Below are 19,205 nucleotides of genomic sequence, written 5' to 3'. Positions count from 1 at the left end.
CAAGCTGATTCCAGCAGGCAGGGAACTACTCACAAACTGAGCAGCCAGGGCCACAGCTTCGCACAGCCAAGCGCAAGGAGTGGCCAGGCACACGTCACTGCTCCTGCCCTCGGGCACACAGATGGCATTTTGTGTAACTGTCTATGGCCCAGATAGGTACCCCACAGCAGCTGGTGGTAAGCCAGCATTTGCTGGCAGTAGTGCCTGGGGAAAGCAGCCGGAAGAGCGTGTCTAGGCTGGGGCTTACCCGTGGGGCTGCTAGCTGCAATGTGGCAGCCATGCTATATGCTGCATACATCAGGCATTGCATTAATGCAGAGTGCCTGCGAGAGGGGATTGCAGCTGCACCAGTGGGGAAGCCCCAGGGCAGAGACAGCTAGAGCCCAGGGGATGGTTTCAGGAAACGGGTGAAAGACACTGGCAAACGTTGGTATTTTAGTGGAGAGCATTATGTGCACAATAGCTGTGGGGGAGAAAGGGGCAGGCAATAAACACACATACAAGCTCCAAGCACAAGCCAATGGCTAACTACTGCAACCTGTGAGGACACGTGCCCCATGGCCTCTCCCCCACAAGCCTCTCCCCCCTGGTGTCAGGACACTGGCCTAGAAACCTCTCCACCCCCTTTCTGATGAAGTCTGGCAGGTCCCAGCAGCCCCCAGCTTAAGAGGAGGTTGGAACTCCACCCTGGGGTAGCCCCATAGCAGATTTACTTGGCTCTAGGGTGCTGGCGGGTCTAGTTGTAGCAAGCAGCTCTGGGGAATTTACACCCATAAGCCTTTAATGACCTCTGATCCCCAGCACAGTAGGCAAAGCTGGATGCCCTGAGCAGTGTGCTGTGTGGGTCCCTGCTCTGCTCCTACACCTGCCCAGAGGGAGGGAGACCCCTCCAGGCACCCTAGGGGCTGGGGTAGCATTGGTGGTGGTCTGGGTACATGTGCTCCCCTACACGTGTTCCTGTTACGTGCATGGTGCTGATAAACGGTTAGCAGACAATTATGTGCTGCTGCCACCACACAGGAGGCACTTTTCAAAGGTTCTTTAGAAACATGCTTTTAAACAAAACAGCCTGCCCCAGGGTAACAGCTGGTGCAGGCAGCTTTAAATATCCAACCCCCCACCCCAACACATACACTTTTTGTTTTACGTTATCCAAGCACCAAAGGCTAGTAAAAATCCCTCTCATTTTGTGCTCAGATTCTCCCCCCCCCCCCCACACCCAATAGTTTCACCAAACCTTCTAGAACTGTTTGTCTCTGGCTCCAGTACAACAAAAGCTCTTGGCATCTCCCTGACTAGTCCTCACGCTGCTTTGCGGAGGGACCATGGGCTCTTTTTGCAGATGGGGACACTGAGGCCCAGAAAGGGGAACAGATCCCAGCAATCCTGACTCCCAGCACCCCACCCTGCTCTAACCCATCATATCCCCCTCTCCTCCCAGAGCCAGGGTAGAACCCAGGTCGCCCTGCTGCTGGATCATTCGGTGGTGAGAATGGCAGAATGGTGATAGAACGCTGCCCTAAGGGCCCAGCCAGCAACGTTCTGTGACAATTCACATTATGCAGCAGCTGCAGAGCTGAGAGGTTGAGCACCGGCCTCCGCCCGCTCAGCTGCCCCTCTACAGATAGGAGCCTGGTTGGCTGCTACTGGGGGCAGACAGGGCTGGGGCACTGCTTTTACTGAGCCAATGGCTCACTGGTGTGAAAGTCCCCACCATTCCCCCCTCCCACACTTGTCAGGAGGAGGGGAGCTGGGCAGGGCTCTTTCTTGTCTCAGGCAGGCACAGAGGGAAGGAGGCAAGACTGCAGCAGGATCTGAGGGAATTTACAAAGAGGGTGGAGCAGGGCAGGGCCAGCTCATCCAGAAGCACTGGAGTGGGGCAGAGGCCTGTTACTCAGACAGCACCAGCAGGCCAGATGGCCCTTTACACCAGACACAGTGCCTGCCCCATGGCCTTGAGCCAGTGACCCCGCCCCATTTAAACACAACCATCTACCTTAGCATCCACTCCCCTGGGGCCGTTCCCACAGCCCAGGCTTCCAGCCTCGCTGTTTGGGCACTGGCACACACACACACACACCCCACCCCATAGCAACCACTGAAGGGCAGGGACTTTTCCTAAGGGATCCTGCAGCAGCCAATGGGGAAGCTACATTAGCAGCCAGCAGTGAGATCACAGCCCCCCCAGCAGTTCAGCCCCAGGCACTACAAGAGGCTCACACACTGCTCCCACTTCTAGCCCAGCTGGCACCAGCAGCTTGCTGCCCAGCCCTGCTCATGCTGTCAGATGGCAGGACAGCTACAGCCTCGCATGGCCAAACCACACCCGCAGGGAACGCAGCAGCCGGGCAACAGGATACAAGAGTGACTCATGCTTCCTGAGGGCCCCTGAAGAGCCAGATGGATGCGATTAACCCAGTGCTGCCTCCCACCACAACTGCAGCTCGGAAAGAGACAGAGGCAGCCGGTCCATGAAGACAGGCGGCCAGCTTCAACCAGCACGCAGTGCAGTGCCAGAGCTGTCAACAAGGCAGAGCAGGGGGGAAGTTGGGCAGCTTAGCTGGCAGCTGCAGTCAGGGCCCCAGCCCTCAAGATCAGCCCCTCTACACCCAGCCCAGGCACCAGCCCTCAGCAGCAGGGGGCTCCTGCCCACGCACCAGGACACCATAAGAGACTGTGGGACCCCACCCCCGGTTCAGTGGGCAGATGGTAACACAGCAGACAACCCTTCTCCCCATCATTCACCAGCCCTGCAGCACTTTGGACTCTTCCCCACCTAACTTGGAGCTTCACCCAGTCATGATGAGAGTAGGCACATGCCTGGGGGTCCCAGCCCAAGCTCCAACTCCAAAGTGCACCTAGTTCAGACACTTCAGCATGTCTTGGGTGGTGCAGGACTGGCCCCTGCCTCCCCCCATACCCAGGGAGCCCCAGTCACACTGATTGCCAGCCAGCACAAGCTCATTATATCAGGGGTGTGAATAAGCCATTTCTCTGCAGCTGGCATAGCACCCAGGCATGAGTCACGCACTCCAGGCTGCTCCCTAGGAACAGAGCCCTGCACCGGAGGGCTCAACTGCTAGGGCAGGGGTCAGCAACCTTTCAGAAGTAGAGTGCCAAGTCTTCATTTATTCACTCTAATTTAAGGTTGCACGTGCCAGTAATACATTAAGGTCTTTCTCTAAGTCTATAACAACTATATAAATATAGCAGAGTGTCCTGTGGCACCTTATAGACTAACAGACGTATTGGAGCATGGGTGAATAGACTTTAGTTAGACAAAGTGGGTAACTAAACTATTGTTGTATGTAAAGTAAATAAGGTTTTTAAAATTTTAAGAAGCTTCATTTAAAATTAGAATGCAGAGCCCCCCCCGGAATGGTGGCCAGGACCTGGGCAGTGTGAGTGCCACTGAATATCAGCTTGTGTGCTGTCTTTTGCATGCATGCCATAGATTGCCTACACCTGTGCTAGGGAGTCCCAGCTGGGGCAGGGACAGGAGGAGCAGGCCCAGGCCCAGGGATACTGGCTGCCTAGCTACAGGAAACAGGGCTGGTTAGGGCAAAACCCTAGGGAAGGCTCCTAGGAGCCAGCTGGCAGCCCCTGCCACAGTGGCGAGGGAAGGGGCCTTGCAGACAGCAGCTGCAGGGGAAAGACACCCAAGGCCCAGCTTTTGTGACTGACCAACAGACAAGAAAGCTGTCAGCCTCTAGGAGCCCTGCCACATGAAGGTTAAGGAGAATTTGCTCCTCACCCTGAAGTATTTCCAGGGGTGGAGCACTAGCTGAGCCAGGGTTGCACAATGCCAGGCTAGAAAGGGGGTGTGGCGAGCAGGCTGGTTGGTCAGGCAGACACCACAGCCTTGGAGCTAGGCATCGGCCTAAGGCAGCCCACTCAGGAGGGGGTGGGAACAGCCTAGCAAGTTGTTTGATGGGTTCCAGGCTGAGGCTTCCCTGACACCCTGCCAACAAGCTACTCATGAGGACAGTTGGGACCTGTTTCCTGTGGTACACCCAAGCCTGTAACCTACCTGGCTGCAGGGCTCAGCCCTGCCTGCTGGCACTGATAAGCTTATCACCAATAGGCTTTGAGGGCTAGGCCAGGGCAGAGGCTTGCAGTGACCTAAGCCCTTCCTCCAAGATTAAACACTGATTTGGGGCCTGGCAACTCGGCCTCTCCAAACAAACAAATCAGAGAGGATTCTCCCAGTGGGCACTGCCCCAGCAGCCAGGGCCACCTCCCCGCACTCCTGTGTTGTGCTGACAGCTCTCACCTGTTTAACCTTCCCAGCTGCAAGCTGCACACTGGGTGGGCAAAGGGGAGGCTGAATGGGACAAGCACAGCAGCTTGCTGGGCACTGTTAAAGGCAGAGGCCAGAGCCAGCCAGCCCTGGGTTCCCATTCCAGCCCTGGCAGAGACCCACATGGCCAGCTCCATGGGAGCACCATGCCCTGCCCCTCTGGAACCAAGAGCTCTGCCAGGGCAGGAGCAGCCTGTGCAGCACCTTGAGGGCAAAGCCACCTGGCACAGCTCCCCAGTGCTGATGCATCAGTTTTCCAGGAAGGGGTGACTGTGCCACAGCACCCCACCGACAAAGCATCTTCCTTTTACAGGAAGCCCAGATGGAGACAAAGCCAAACACCAGCCTCCTTGCCAGAGGCACTCACCCCTACCCAGCAACAGCAGCTCTCCCCCTCCATCCTACACCCCAGCCAAGACACCCATCGAGCCCACAGCAAGAGTCCAGATCTGCCCCACAGCAGCTGCACCCTTGCTAGGGACAGCCCAGATTTCCTGTCCTCCCCAGCAGGAAACTCAGTGTCTGTCCCTGCACCCCCAGCCAGCCCCACAAGCCCCTGCCCAGGAATGACAGACCCCAGGATACCAGAATGTGGGGTTTTTATTGTGTGTCACTGATCCAGGCTTCTGAAGTTTGGCCCCTGGTGAACAGTTCCCAGCAGCCCATGCTCCCACTGGCTGCTGCCCAGAGGCTGTTGTCCCTCACTGCACAGTCTGTGCTGTCCCAGCTGGCAGGAAGGCAGCACCCTCACTTGAAGATCTTTCCCTGGTTGAAGGCTTTGCCGATGTGTTTGAATTCGCCCTCCCATGTGAAATACTCCTTGACCAGCGTCTTGCACTCCTCGCTGTCTGCATCCAGCTTTCTCCAGGTATAGGACTCGTAATCCACCTGCCAGTCAGGGCTCAGCTGGGAACAAAGGGGAGGGGATCAGCAAGGAGCCTCCCCCCACATCCCAGGCACTGCACCAAACAGGCCCAGCTGAGCATAGTCCCTCCCTTTTGCCTGCACTGCAGATGGAGTCATCCTCATAGGAGGAGTGTGAACAACCCTTTGCTCTTGTCACTGGGCAGCTTCACAGTAGGGCATGGCCAGGCTGCCCCCCTTTGCCCAGGGACATTAGCTGGCTGCCTCAAGCGGCATTGCACCAGGAACATTACCTGTTCCCAGGCCAGGGAGCCAGCAGGCTCCAGAGACGCACAACCCTGTAGTGTGGCAGTACAGAGCTACTGGTACCTGCTCCTAGTGGGTACGGACAGATTCTCCTGCACACCCGTAGGCTGTGCAGAGACTCACCGGGAAGGCCAGCTCCTGGCCACGGAAGACCCAGATGCCGGAGATGGTGCTGTCGTTGTTGGTGCCGAAGAGGATGACACTGGAAAAAGCGTTCTTCCGCAGTTTGTCCAGGCGCTGGAACATGCCTAGTGGGAAGAGGTGGGAGAGACATCACTGCTATGCCCCACTCCAAGCAGGAACCCTCTGTGACCCAGACCAGCCCCAGGTGCTGTTCGGGGAGCTGGGGCAAGCCGGGGGGGAGCTGGGGGTTGTGTGCTGGGCTCTGACCTGTGATGAGGTTGCAGCTCATGAAGGTCTGGCTCAGCTCCTCAGGGAAGCGGTACTGCGAGTACCAAATGGACCAGCCGTCCTTGTCAAAGTGCTCCCAGAAGTAGGGCAGTGCCACCGTCAGTGTGTCCTCGTTGGAGTACTTCCGCTTGAACTCATCCATGATGAAGGGGCTGGGGGCAGAGTGGCTCCATCAGAGACCGGCAGGGGGCAGCTGTCCTCACCTCAGCCACCTCCCACATGGGCTGGCTCTGTCCCAGCTCCTGCCTAGCAGTGACTCCAAGGCCCCTCTTCCTGCTCAGGTGTTTGGGCTGTGGGGCCAGGACCCTGCACAACTCAGCTCCCAGGTCAGTGAGTGAGAGCCCATGGCTAAGAGTAACGGAGGGCACTGAGGAGGGCCAGCAGCATCTTCCCCAGCCTACCCAGTGGTCCTAGGCTAGGACCCCAGCTCCCATGCCTCTGGCCATGCGTTCCACATCCCAGCAGGGATTATGGGCCCAGACAGTGCAGCACAGGAAGCTATCCCAAGCATGCAGCAGGGCGTGGGACTGGAATGACTCCAACCCAGCAGTGCTGAGGCTCTGCCTGTCAGCATGCAGCCACTGCCCCCTGGTGGCCAGGGGAGGCAGCAGACAAGCCATAAGCAAGGGGACCCTAGCCTGAAATCTGATCCCCAAGAGAGGCTGCTTCCCTCTGCTAAGGGCCAAGGGGTAGAGGCAGGGAGGGGCAGGACTGGGCTCCCAAAGCCAACTCCTCTGTTTGCTCTGGAAAGGCCACTCTGCCCTTTCCCATCCAGAGGCCCATGGAGCAGCGGGAGGGGGCTGGCTGTGTCCCCACTGCCGGGCGCAAACAAGAGCTGGTGGCAGCTTGCCCAGAAGAGGCCAGAGGAGAAGGGGAGCAGAGCATGGGAACTGGCCCTTCCCAGGGCCCAGCCCACCAGCAGCAGAGAGGAGTCTGACAGCCGCTATTTGTGGAAGAGGAGGGAACATGACTAGTGCCATGCAACTGCCAGGATCCAGCCCCCTCTCCACACTTTCCCTGCATGAGCCCCACCAGCCAGTGAGTAGGTGAGCACCTCTTGGGCAGGTGAGCAAAAGGGTCCTTGGACTTCGGCTCAGCAGCCAGGGCCTGATCACACTCATCCAGCTCCTCCTCAGGCTCAGATTTCCTCTCCTCTTTCTTCTCCTGCTTTTTCTCCTCCTTGGCAGGCTTCTCTTTCTTGGGGACCTCTCTCTTTGGCTGGTTCTCAGCAAACTTCTTGGCTGCATCAAGGGGAAGAAGGAGCCCATGGGCAGGGAGCAGCCAGGACTCTCCCACTCCCCATATTGGAGGCCTGGCAGACCATCCTAAGACTTAGCAATGGCAGAAATCCAGCCACTGATGCCCTGACCCAGCCACTGTTAGCCCGGAACCAGGGAGACCCTGATCATAGCAGTCACAGCTCCCTGCTAGAGCTTCTGTGGTTGCGTCCTCCCCCACCCAGGGTGGAGTAGCCTCAGAACCAGATCAGGGGCTGAGTGAAGCCTGGGAGGCCCCACAGGGAAAGAGGGCAGTAGATCAGTGTACGCAGATCCCAGCAGAATCACCCCAGAGTTAGCAAGCAGGATCCTACCACCCTTCTCCCCCTCCAAGTTGTTCTCTAGACTCACTGCAACAACAAGGCCTGCCTTTACTGGGGGCACCAGGACAGCCACACACCCCTCAGAGGGGAGGCAGAGGGCCAGACCCCTGCCTAGGGGGCTACTCACCATCAAACTGAGCCATCTTTTCACATAGCTTCACTTCACCCAGCACAGCCTTGAACTGCGGCTGATTGATGCAGGTCACAAACCAGCGGTTGGTGTTGCTGTAGGGCTGGCGGAAGGACGGCTCCAGCACCTGGAGAGAAGGTCAGAGATCAGCACAGCTGGAGCCAGCCATGGCTCAGGTCCTGGGCATCTACCCCTGCCCCAGGGACAAGCAGCCACTCCAAGCCTTTGCAACCACACTGGAATCTATGACCAGCCTTGCCCCCTCAAAGCCCCACCCTGCACACCCAGGACAGCAGGAACTCTCAGCGAAGCTACAGCCCAGAACCAGACCCTCCTGCCACAGCCATGGAGCCTCAGGCAGAGCACTGAGCACCCCCGCACCTGCTTGTAGAGCCAGAGGAGGGTGCACACAACAGTGATGTCAGCCAGTGTGATGCGCTCCCCCACCAAGAAGGTCTGGGTCTTCAGGTGAGAGTCCAGGATGCCTAGGACCCGCTTCACCTCCTCCTTGGCATACTCTGTGGTCTGGAGATCAAAAAAACCAGGTGAACCCCACTGAGGCAGGGGAGACAGAAAGATGCTCATTTAGCTGCCATACATTGTGCCACCAAATACAGGAAACCGCTTCACCACCACCTAACACCCTCCCCTCCTCAGCATTCCCAGGAAACCAGAACAGACCAGGTGCACTCTAGTGGTTAGAGCAGAGGAGCCAGGTCTCCTGGTTTCTAACCCCAGCTCAACCACTGACTTCAGGAAAAGTCCTTTCCTATTTAGGAGGCAAATTCCAACCCCCCCCCCACCCCATGGGAATTGCAAACTCCCAAACCAAGGTGCAGGAGATGCACAAGCTATCATAGAATCATAGAAGATTAGGGTTGGAAGAGACCTCAGGAGGTCATCTAGTCCAACCCCCTGCTCAAAGCAGGACCAACACCAACTAAATCATCCCAGCCAGGGCTTTGTCAAGCTGGGCCTTAAAAACCTCTAAGGATGGAGATTCCACCAGCTCCCTAGGTAACCCATTCCAGTGCTTCACCACCCTCCTACTGAAATAGGTTCTCTTAATATCCAACCAGACCTCCCCCACTGCAACTTGAGACCGTTGCTCCTTGTTCTGTCACTTGTCACCACTGAGAACAGTCTAGATCCATCCTCTTTGGAATTCCACCCCTCCCTCCCCAATCAATGACTGGCATCGCCCTCCTTCCCCAACCCCCAGCTGGCAGGAGATGCTGCATCTTCTTTCCAAGCTTGGCACCAAGACAGGAATGGGCCCCAAAGCAGGAGAAAGTCTCAGACATGCAGCCTCAGACCTAGCCTGGCCTTGTGGCTGTTTCCTGATCAGAATCCCAGCAGGGATGGAGGGGAGCTGGAGGCCCATCAGCTCGGTGTGGCCCTTCCCACCCCTCATCCCTCTCAGTCCCTGCAGAAACAGGGAAGAGAGAAGCCAGTCTCACTGGATTACCACACAGGAGCCCTCTATTCACAGCAGCCTCCTGACCCTCAAGGGAAGGGGCCAGCAGTTCCTCACAGACTGCAGCCTTGGAGCAGGCTATTTGCCTTCTCAGCTGTTGAGGCACCAGTGACACTTGTCAGAGGAGAAGCAGCCCAGGGAGATCCTCCTTGGCATGGGCCCATCTGCATAAGTCAGGGAGGCAGTGCCAGGAGCTTCACTGTACCCCAGCTGCACCATGGCAGCCCAGACTCGGAGGATCTGGGCCTCCAACAAGCTTAGTACCTAGCAAGCTGGAAGGAGTGTCCATTCTCCGTTGGCTGTGGATGGCCGAGGGCAAGGACACTACAGTTACAGCCTCTCCTCAGATTTCAGGCCAAGCTCTCACTGCCAGGCCCTTGCAGAGATGCTCGGATGGCAGACACTGACTATGGCTCCATGCATCTGTCTCACCCCTAGTGAGGCAGGTCACTGAGTGCGACCGTAATGCAGCCAGTGGTGCACACCCCTAAAATCCTGACCCTGCCTCACAGCCAAGATCTAAGCCTTTGACACTCCAGGAGGGGATGTTTGTGAACAGAAGTATCAGGAGTGGAAACTTCCAGGACTCCCACATGTACACAGGGGCAGCAAGGAGTTGGCCAGGTCCTGGGGCTGAGACCATTCACTGGAGGAGAGCACGAGCTACTTCCCCCACCCCTCACTGACCTGCTTATTGTAGTGCATGATGCCCAGAGTAGGGAAGACCCAGGTGCTGGCGGGAGGGACGATGTCACTGTCAGCAAAGCTCACCCACTGGATGATCTGGGCAGCTATCTCCTTGGTGGATCCCCGCAGCTCGTCATTACTGACTGGAACCAGAGCCAGCTGGTCACTGGGATGGGGAGAGACACCAACTCCACCCAGACAAGACAAGACATACACCCCCGCCCAAATCAACACACACCCCCATCTCCCCCCCTCCCACCCCCGCAGCAGAGGCACTACCTGCCCCGGGAGTGGGACTACCATTAGGGGAAAGGAAGCAGAACTGCCCTGGCAGAGCCAGCTATGGGAAGAGCCAAGCCCAGCCCGAAGACACTACAGATCTAGCAAGTCCACAGGCACTGACCCTACTACAGGTGCGCTGGACACAGTAAGGAGCTGGCCAACGCACTGCTTACTCCACTGAGCCCAGCATGGACAGCAGCAGAGGCAGCAGCAGCTGGATAGGGTCAGGGACACCCTAACTTTACTGCCAGGTACAAGCTGCACAGGGTATGCTCCTTCTATGAAGTTTCCCTCCAGGTGCCCTGGCCATTACCGTAGTGTGCGATGGCGTTACTCTCAAACACGCAGAATCCATCAGCCCCTTCAAATGCAGGAACCTAGAAAGCAAGCACCATTGCACTCCTTACTGACCAACCAAGACTTTTACCCACCTGTGCAGCACCCCGCCCCCTCAGCCACACTAGCTATCTCCACCAGCCCTCAGAGTACAGCCAGTTTCCCCTCTCCCAAGGGCCGACATACTAGTCACAGAAGGGCATCTCGGCTCTGCTGACACCCAGCACCCCACAGCAGCAGCTCTCAGATGGAGTCACAGGGTGGCAAGGAGAGAGGCATTCATGCCCTCCAAGCAGGCACTAAGGAAGCCCCTCTGCTGTTTCCTTCCCCATTAGATACCCACCCCTGGGGGATGGAGTGGCTTGCAGCAGGGAAAGCATGCCGGGGGCGGGAGGCTGCTCAGGGCTTGTCCCTCTACAGCTCATTTCCCAAGTACCATGAGCAGTCAGTGCACAGCTGTCACCTATGGGCTGCCCAAGGGGTAAAGTGACATGAGCAGCTCCACCACACTCTAGCTACCAACATTTCCTTCGACACCAGGAGATTCAATGCAGCACTGTTTGCAGCTGGTCTGCCTCTGCCAGCCCAGGCCTCCCCAACCATCATATACCCAGCACATGGAGGCTAGAGGGAGGGATAGAGTGACCCCAGAGGACACCTGTTTCTCTAATCTGAATGACTCATTACTGGAAACTTGGCATTACCCCAGCAATGCTCCTCACTCAGTATAAGGAGGCACATGCAGCACTGTTACCTTCCCAACAGGGAATTTCTTCAGGAACTCAGATGTCTTGTTGGTTTGCCCAAAGTGGAACTGGGGTGGGGTGGAAAGGACCTTGATCTTAGCCCCACTGTACTGGGCAGCAATGAGGGCTTTAAATGCCCGCCAGTTCTCAGGATAGGTGTAGAGAGTCTGAAGAACACAGAAAATGAACAAGGGATGAAAAATGCAGGAGCAGATCACCAAGATCTGGCTTCTGGTTCACCCTCCTTCTCCTTTGTCCCCCAGGAAGACCTTCCTTCTTAAACCAAACCCCCACCACGCTGATTTTACCAACCCTAGAACTCACCCAGAAAGCTCCCTCATCTGCCATGGTCACCCCAGGTACTCCTTCCCCTCATTCACCACACAGTGGCTCCCTTCATCCACACCAAGCCCTGTCACCGGTTCAGAGACACAACCCTCTCTCACAGCCACTCTCCTCCTTCCATCCACCTCCTAGATTTCCCCTCACCCACAGAAATCTTCAGCACCCCAATCAAATGCCCCCCTTGCTTCAGGGTCCCCCATACATGCACAAAGATCACTACCCCATCAGAAACCCAAGCACTCTGGGCCACACCCCCATCCACTCATCTTCACTGCCAGCTTTGCCATGCACCAGAAAGTCCTGTCTCTCTATACAAACTCTTCACCCTGGGCCAACCCCCATTTATTGCTCCCACCCACTGACTAGACAGCTAAGCCAACACTCACTCTCCTTGGCCATTGCACCGCTCCATCAAAGGGACACGCAAGGACAGTAGTGCAAATGTCTCCTCCAGGTACCCCTGTACACCCAGAAAGACTCCCCTCCCCTACCTCATCAGCACTACACCCCCTCTCCCCGCCAATACCTTGATCCTAGCGCAGCCACCTCCTCCCCAGGAGATGGGGCCTCCCCCCCAATACCTCCCACCATAGGCAGACACGAAGTCAACACCCCCTCCAAACTGCCCCCCAGCTACGGGGGCCTCCAAACCTACCCCGCCGCTGCCGCCTCCCCTAACCGCACGCTCCCCATTTCCCCACCCTAGCCCCAGCTCTCCTGCAGCAGCTAAGCCCCCTTGGAGCCTGCCCCGCGTCAGCCCCCGCAGGGTCCCCCCTCCCCGGCCAGGACCCCCATAATACCACCCTCAGGCACACGAGCCCACCTCCGCCCAAGCGCCGCCATCCCCCCAGGCCCCGACCAGCCCCCCAGGAGCGGATGGAAACGGATTGCCCAGAGGGGGGCGGGGAACCCACGGAGGCGACACACTCACCCCGGCCGCCGCCATCTTAGCTAGCAGAGAAAAGGGAGGAGCCCGGGCCGGGACCACCGTAAAGCAAAGGGAAAAGAACCGCAAAGCGAGACGCTGCACACCCAATCACAGCACGACGGACCGCTGCCCGGCGCCCTTATAGGGCGTCACCTGGGGGGGCGGGGCTTTAGAGAAGCAACAGGAGACGCGCTTCTGGGTCACGTGCAGAGGGAGCTGCGCAACGGGAGGGAACAGTGATGGCTTTAAAACTCCAACCACGTGGCCGTTCCGCAGCTTATCCCTCTGGGTGCTTCGCGTCCTGAGTTAACGGACGCGCCCCACCAGCACCACCCCCCCCAAACTCCTCACTGGGCCCCTACCCGATGATACCCCCCACTTGCCCCTGGATTCTCAGGGCCCCGGGATGATAAACAGGGCCGGATTAACCTTGCATGGACCTGGCACCAAACATATTTGTGGGCCCCCATCGGGGTAATGGAGCATGGTGCAAAGGGCGGGGGGGGGTCAGTCCCCAGAGTGAGGAGCCAGCCAGGGGCATGACATAGTCCGCCCAGCCCAGGATGAGGGCACTGTTTACAAACCGGCAGTTGCCAGACGCACAATGGGCCTTACTGCACAGTGCAGCCTGCACCACACACACACCCAATTCCCTATGGCCAGAGCCTCCCCAAACCCACTATGCCCAATGCCCCCCAGACCCTGCCGCAAATGCACAGCACCCTGCACACCACCCCTACCCAGCACCCCCCTGCCCACAGCCCCATCACAACTGCCCAGCACCCCACACAGAACTCCCAGTCCCTAGTGCCCCAACACATAGAGATCTTCCCCACCCCCTCACAGCCCAGCAGCACCCCCCCCCCAGACCCACAAGAGACCCACTCCCCCACAGCCTGCCTCCCGGCCATACTCACCAGCCCTGCAGGGAGGCGACTGTGTCTGCCAAGCTAAGTTGCTGGTGCAGCCAGAACTGGTCCCGGGCCGGGGAATCTCTCTGGCCCTGGAGTGGTGAGATCAGCCAGGAGGGGCCCAGCCAAGATCCCACCCCACCAAGACTGGGCAGACTTCTGCACCAATCCCAGCTCAGCGCAGGTCCGGGGAGACAGGTGGGGACCTACAGGTGGTGGGAAGCAGAGACTGTCTTCCAGAGCTGGAGGTGCACTAGGGTCCTGGCAGGGGGCAGAGAGAAGCCAGCCAGTGGCTGGCTGAGAGGAGCAAGTGGTGAGCTGGGGGGGAGAGCCAGCAGGGTCTCAGGGCACAGTGCAAGCAGAGCAGGCCAGGGCCCTTTCTGAGCATGGGCCTGGCTCCATTATAAACCCAATGCTGGTGATAAAGGGCCACCTGGTGGCCAGCTCCAGGGGAGAGGGGGCAGCTGGCAGTACCTGGCTGCCCAGAGTGAGAGGCAGGGCTGGGAGACCCAGTTGGGCCCAGGGTTGCTGGCTCTGTGATACGCTGCTTGCTCTGGCACTGTGCTCTAGACCATGGGGGCTCTTACCCAGCACCAGGGCTGCCCCCACATGTCTATAGTACACAGCTCCTACCCTAGCTTGTTCTCTTCCAGGCCAGACACCATAATCAGGCATCAGAGCTCCTGCACCAGTTCCCCAGCACAACCCCGGCTAGGCCCAGGGTGCCAGATGGCAGGGGCTGGAGAAGGGATTGCTGGATGGGTGACAAAGGTCTTGGCCAGCAGTGCTCGGGAGCAGAGCTTGCCCCACCCTGTCCATCTCCCTCTGTCTTTTTCACACAGACTCCCCAGCCCTGCAGCCAAAGCCAGAGTGGTCTTTGGGGCAGGTTGGTGTGAGCAGCATGTGGGACTCATGGGCTAGCCAAGGCCAGGGGTGCAGAACCCAGGATCCTTGCACTGACTCAGGGGAAGCCCTGCTTCCCTGCCTTATAACATCCCAGCTCAGACCCCCTCCCCAGTGCCGCTTGGTGGTCTGCCTGTATCTGTGTGTCCACCTTGCCCTTTACGGTGTAAGCTCTGGTGGGGCAGGGACTGGTTGTGTGTATAGAGCCCCAGGCACACCAGGGGCACAGCCAGAATACAGACAGTAATGCTTTCTGGGAAAGGCAGACTGGCAACTGTGCAACAGGTCACATGGCATAGTCTAAACGGCTGCACCATTGCGCCTCTCTTGTTACCCTCATGTAAGGCCGAGGTGCCAAGTAGCTGGAGTGCTGGAGAGCAGGGCAGCCCCCTTCGTGCTCAGGAAAGGGAGCCATGAGCCCCACCCAAGGCAGCTGGCCCTGCTTTGCGGGTTGAGACACAAAATGCTACTTTATTAAAACAAAGGAACTTTTATTGGAGGTGAAGGAGGAAGCTCTGGTCCGTCGGCCACCCCCCCAACTCCCAGCTGCTGAGTGGAAGGGGCGTGGATCTGTACACTATAAATACAGCAGTAGTGCAGGGAGCAGGTCTGGCCTGGATGCAGCTCAACTGCTTCCCAACTGGAGCCCAGACACGCAGCGAGAGGGATGGATTTGTATTTCAGCTCACAAGACCTGCATGAGAAACAGAGAGAGAGGAGGTTGAAACCAAGAGCAACCAGAGCCCTGACCCCCAGGAGGTGCAGCTCAGCCCCTTCCCCTCACCCCCCCTCCCGCCCCCGGGGAGACCACCCCACTGTCGCCAGTGTCAAGCCATCCTATGGCAGAGACTGAGAGCGCTTACTTCTAGTGCAAGAGCCAATGCTGCAGAAACATTCTGGAGTAAGAGATCCACCCAAGCCCAATGTGAACTCAGCCAGCCCAGCCCATCTGGTTACTCCCCCCCCACCCACAGAGAACACTCACCCAGATAATCATCCATAAGGGAGCCAATGGCAAACTGCAAACCAAACAAACAGAGAGATTAGTGCGGCAGCAAAGAGACTGTGTGACTTGCCCCTGCCTGCATACCACTGCTCACCCCCTTGTGGGAGAGACTGGGAATGAACAAGCCAGCCCTCCTGCCCCACTCCTTACAGCTCCCAGGCTAGGAGCAGTTGGGAGCTCCCCCACAGCCAGCCCTCATGCCCTGCTCCCTACAGTGCCCCTTGCTGGGAGAGGCTAGGGTGGAGTAGCCAGCAGCTCCTGCCCCCTTCTTTGCTGAGAGCTGGGGATCTGCACGCACACAGGCACAAAGCATATTTGAAGGAGGCATCAAAGACTCACAATGTCATTCTTATCCACTCTGGTCCCCACGATTTTCAACCGGATCTCATCATCCTGTTGGATCACGATGTCCTAGAGACATGCAGTACTAGAGTGAGACCCATTTACGAGCTTCCTCCCTGTCTCAGACAGACAGCCAGTAAGTAAAGTATGTCTGATACGGGGGAAGCAAAATCCTCCCCCATCATCCACAAGCCTGCTCCACGGGTCTCCCTTACCCCCAGCTGGGGGTCTCTCCTTCTCCAGACACCTCCACTACCCCCATTACACCCCAAGCTCCCCACAAAGCATCATCCACCCAGGACTCACCTCATCCACTGTCTTGTAGCAGGGAGGGTTGGAGTTTGGGTCAAACTCCATCTCAGAGGGAATGGACTGAGAAGAGAACAGGAGTCAGTGAGGGAGGAGCTCCCCAAATATCACCCCACCCCTAACCTGTTCCCCAAGCTCCCCCTCCCCAGCACCCTGCTTACATGTCGAGATATGAAGCAGGACATGGGCCCGATCTCGGTGAAGAGCCCAACCTGTAGGAAGTGGAAGCAGTGATTCCATTAGCACATAGACATGGGAGTTATCCCGGTCTCCCACCAATAGCCACATCCACCTCCAGCCCCAAGACACCCACTGCTCACACCCTAGCACCCAGACACCACAGTCAGGGGCAAAACAGCACTTGCACATCCCTTCCTGATCTGCTCTGGGGTTCCTAGATCCTTAGCACAGGTGACACCACATGGTCTCAAGCCAGGGACCCACCCCCTGGCTTAGTTCCACGAATTCCCCTGTCCATCCCTTTCCTTCATGGGCCTGGAGGAGAACAGGATTGTTTGCATTGGCCACAACACTTGTAGCTCAGCATTATGACTATAATCTAATCTCATGCTTCAGATCTTCAGCCAGTCAATTGCAGGAGTCAGGAAGGAACATTTTCCTCCCAGTGCACAATCTGGGTTGGGCTGGGGAAGGATGGCCCCCTCCAACCCCCGCCAGGTGGGTCCCCCACTGCACCTTCCTCTGAAGCATCAGAGATCAGCCACTGCTGGAGACAGCTCACTGGGCACAGTGGGCCAGTGCTTCGAGGTGGTCCAGAGAATCCTCTTTCTAAATGCCTGACTGGGGCACCATGCTCAGATCATCAGACTAGGGGCCAAGAAGGAATTTCCCCCCACCAGTCAGATTGGCAGGGACCTTCAGCACTTTTTGCCTTCCCTTGCAGCATGGCATGTGGGTCACTTGCTAGGATCATCTGGGCATATCTTGCCAAATCAATTCCCTGTCACTGCAGGGCCTTCCGGCATTGGTGGCTGCTCAGACTCTCCTGTTCTCTGCCTGGGGCTCACAACAATTTAGTCACTGAAGGACTCAAGTGAGTGAATTCAATGCAGGAGTGTCCAGGTGAGATTCTCTGGCCTGTGTTATACAGCAGGGCAGACAAGATGACCTAATGGTCCCTTCTGACCTTACACTCCCTGAATCCACCCACCGACACCCCCACCCCCACTGCACCGTGTTACCTTGTTGACCTGCGTCACCACGGCATCCACCACCTCTCCCTTGAAGGGCCGGAAGACAATGGCCTTGTACTTGACGGGGTAGAGCACAAAGCCACGGCCTGGCTGGATGACGCCTGCCCCAATGTTGTCAATGGTGGTGACTGCAATGACAAAGCCGTATCTGGGGGAGAGTGGGAACCAGCTCTGTTAGAGAGTGCCAAGGCAGAGGAAACGGGGGCCAGAGAAGGAGCAGGGAGCCAAGGTCCTGTTATAGAGGGAGCTTCCCACACTCACCCCAGGGGCTAGTCTTAGGATCCCTTCAGAACAGCAACCCCCCTCCTTTTTCAACTCCCACTTCTTCCTTCCATGCATCTGCACCTGCCCTGGATCTCCCACCCCCTCCCTCCGTTCCCCCCACCCCACTGCTTCCCATTCCCTCCACACACACACACACACATTCCCATCACCCCCAGCCTAGTTACCTCCATCCCTACCCCCCACTGGCTGCACCTTCCAACCCCACAATGGCCTATCCTCCATACTCCTGCCCCTACTCACTTGCCCGTGCAGGTCCCCTCCACCTCCGTGAACAGCTTCTGCTTGACAGTGTTGAGGAGATTGGGCCCGAAGTAGCGTGGATGCAGCAGGATCTCGTGCTCCAGGGAGATCTATGGGCGCAGAAAAAGGGGGTGAGGGGGCAAAGGAGAGACCTGTCACTGAGAGGAGAAGGGATGCAACCATCAGCCAAACCCTCCCTCCCCTATCTCACAGCAGACTGAGCAGTGCACAATGTGGCAGGGCCCTAGTGCCCCCAGGGGCAGAGTGAACAGTGGCTGCTGAGACCTCTGGATTTGGGGGAGGTTCCCCAAGGCACAGGGAATGGTACATGCTGGGGCCCTGGATGGGTGAGGAGAGAATGCCTCCTGGGGCCGCGGGAGTAACTCATGCTAGGTTCCCAATGGGGAGCAGGAGAAGGCAGCTAATACACCTAGGGGATCGCTTCTGGGAGGGGGGTCGAGGAGCAACTGATTCCTAGAAACAGGGCTGGGGGGAACAGCTGACCACGGGGGGGGGGGGAGGCTGTCCAGGCGCTGCTAGCGGGGGGCGGGGGGAAGGGTAGGAAGCTGACCCCCGGGGGGAGGGTTATCCAGGCCCTAGCAGGGGAAGCAGCTGACCCTCGGGGGGGGAAGGTTGTCCAGGCCCCGGGAGGGCGGGGGCGGGAAAGCATCTGATCGGGGAGGGGGGGGGAGGATGTCCAGGCCCCAGGGGGGGCGACAGCTGATCCTCGGGGGGGGGAGGGTTGTCCAGGCCCTGGCGCGGCGGGGAGGGGAGCTGACCCCGGCGGGGCCGTCCCGGAGGGGGGCCCGTCACTCACGTGATAAAACATCTTCCAAGCGGGTCAGGAGTGAGGACCGGCAGGAACCCGCCACAACCCCTCCCCGAGCTCCTTCCTCACTGCTCCACGGGAGCCCCGCCCCTCAAGGAAACAGAAACCTGTAGGGTTCTGTGCGCATGCGCTCCTTGCAGTCACATGGGCGCCTATACTATCATGGCAGCCGCCCAGCGAGCGGCTGCCGCGTTGGCCTGAGGACGCCAGAGGGAGCTCGGGGTCTGGCAGGTGAGAGAGTAGGAGGGAAACCGTGATTGCCATGGCGAAGGGCGGGGCGCACAGTGATTGACAGGAGGCGAATTATCCCAAATCCCGTTTTATTGGGCAGTCAGGTACAAAAATAAACTCTGGAAAGCCATACCTTTCCCACGTGCCCGAGTCAGCAGCTCCACCCCCCAGCGCCGCCCAGGCTGCCCCCCTCAGCTCGTGGGAGCCCTGCAATTCCTCCCCCAAATCCCAGTCTGAGACCCCCCCATCCCCAACCAGCATTGACCCACAAGACCTCACCCCCGCGAATCCCCAATCACAGGGAGCCACCTCTTTCAACTCCCTGAAATTCACCCATCAAGGGGGCCATGATACCCTTGCAACAAATTCCTGATCTTGGCTCCTGGGAGTCGATTTCAGGGGGCTGCCCCCAGGGCCAGCTCCAGACCCCAGCGCGCCAAGCGCGCGCTTGGGGCAGCATGCCGCGGGGGGCGCTCTGCCTGTCGCCGGGAGGGCGGCAGGCGGCTCCGGTGGACCTCCCGCA

The 19,205-nt window shown here is 58.2% G+C and overlaps 2 protein-coding genes across 2 annotated transcripts; both read right to left on the bottom strand.

The window, feature by feature from the left end:
- Positions 1-4,882: 4,882 nt before the first annotated feature.
- On the bottom strand, positions 4,883-12,567 carry EEF1G (eukaryotic translation elongation factor 1 gamma). Its single transcript, XM_045025294.1, has 10 exons — positions 12,416-12,567; positions 11,148-11,306; positions 10,371-10,434; positions 9,776-9,918; positions 7,993-8,136; positions 7,609-7,738; positions 6,936-7,122; positions 5,861-6,033; positions 5,594-5,718; positions 4,883-5,206 (listed from the first exon to the last, which is right to left on the bottom strand). The coding sequence occupies exons 1-10, from the start codon at positions 12,428-12,430 to the stop codon at positions 5,048-5,050; spliced, it is 1,299 nt and encodes a 432-aa protein (XP_044881229.1). The 5' UTR covers positions 12,431-12,567; the 3' UTR covers positions 4,883-5,047.
- A 2,133-nt stretch (positions 12,568-14,700) lies between these two features.
- Positions 14,701-18,590, bottom strand: POLR2G (RNA polymerase II subunit G). The gene is made up of 8 exons (XM_045023172.1): positions 18,440-18,590; positions 17,623-17,732; positions 17,086-17,245; positions 16,045-16,095; positions 15,881-15,946; positions 15,572-15,643; positions 15,212-15,245; positions 14,701-14,920 (listed from the first exon to the last, which is right to left on the bottom strand). Exons 1-8 carry the CDS (start codon positions 18,449-18,451, stop codon positions 14,907-14,909), a joined length of 519 nt encoding a protein of 172 aa, XP_044879107.1. The 5' UTR covers positions 18,452-18,590; the 3' UTR covers positions 14,701-14,906.
- Between the last annotated feature and the right edge of the window lie 615 nt (positions 18,591-19,205).

The sequence above is a fragment of the Mauremys mutica genome, chromosome 7 (genome assembly GCF_020497125.1).
Source record: "Mauremys mutica isolate MM-2020 ecotype Southern chromosome 7, ASM2049712v1, whole genome shotgun sequence".
Classification (NCBI taxonomy): domain Eukaryota; kingdom Metazoa; phylum Chordata; order Testudines; family Geoemydidae; genus Mauremys; species Mauremys mutica.
Note: the sequence above shows the minus strand (reverse complement) of the source record. Positions and strands in the feature narration are given on the sequence as shown.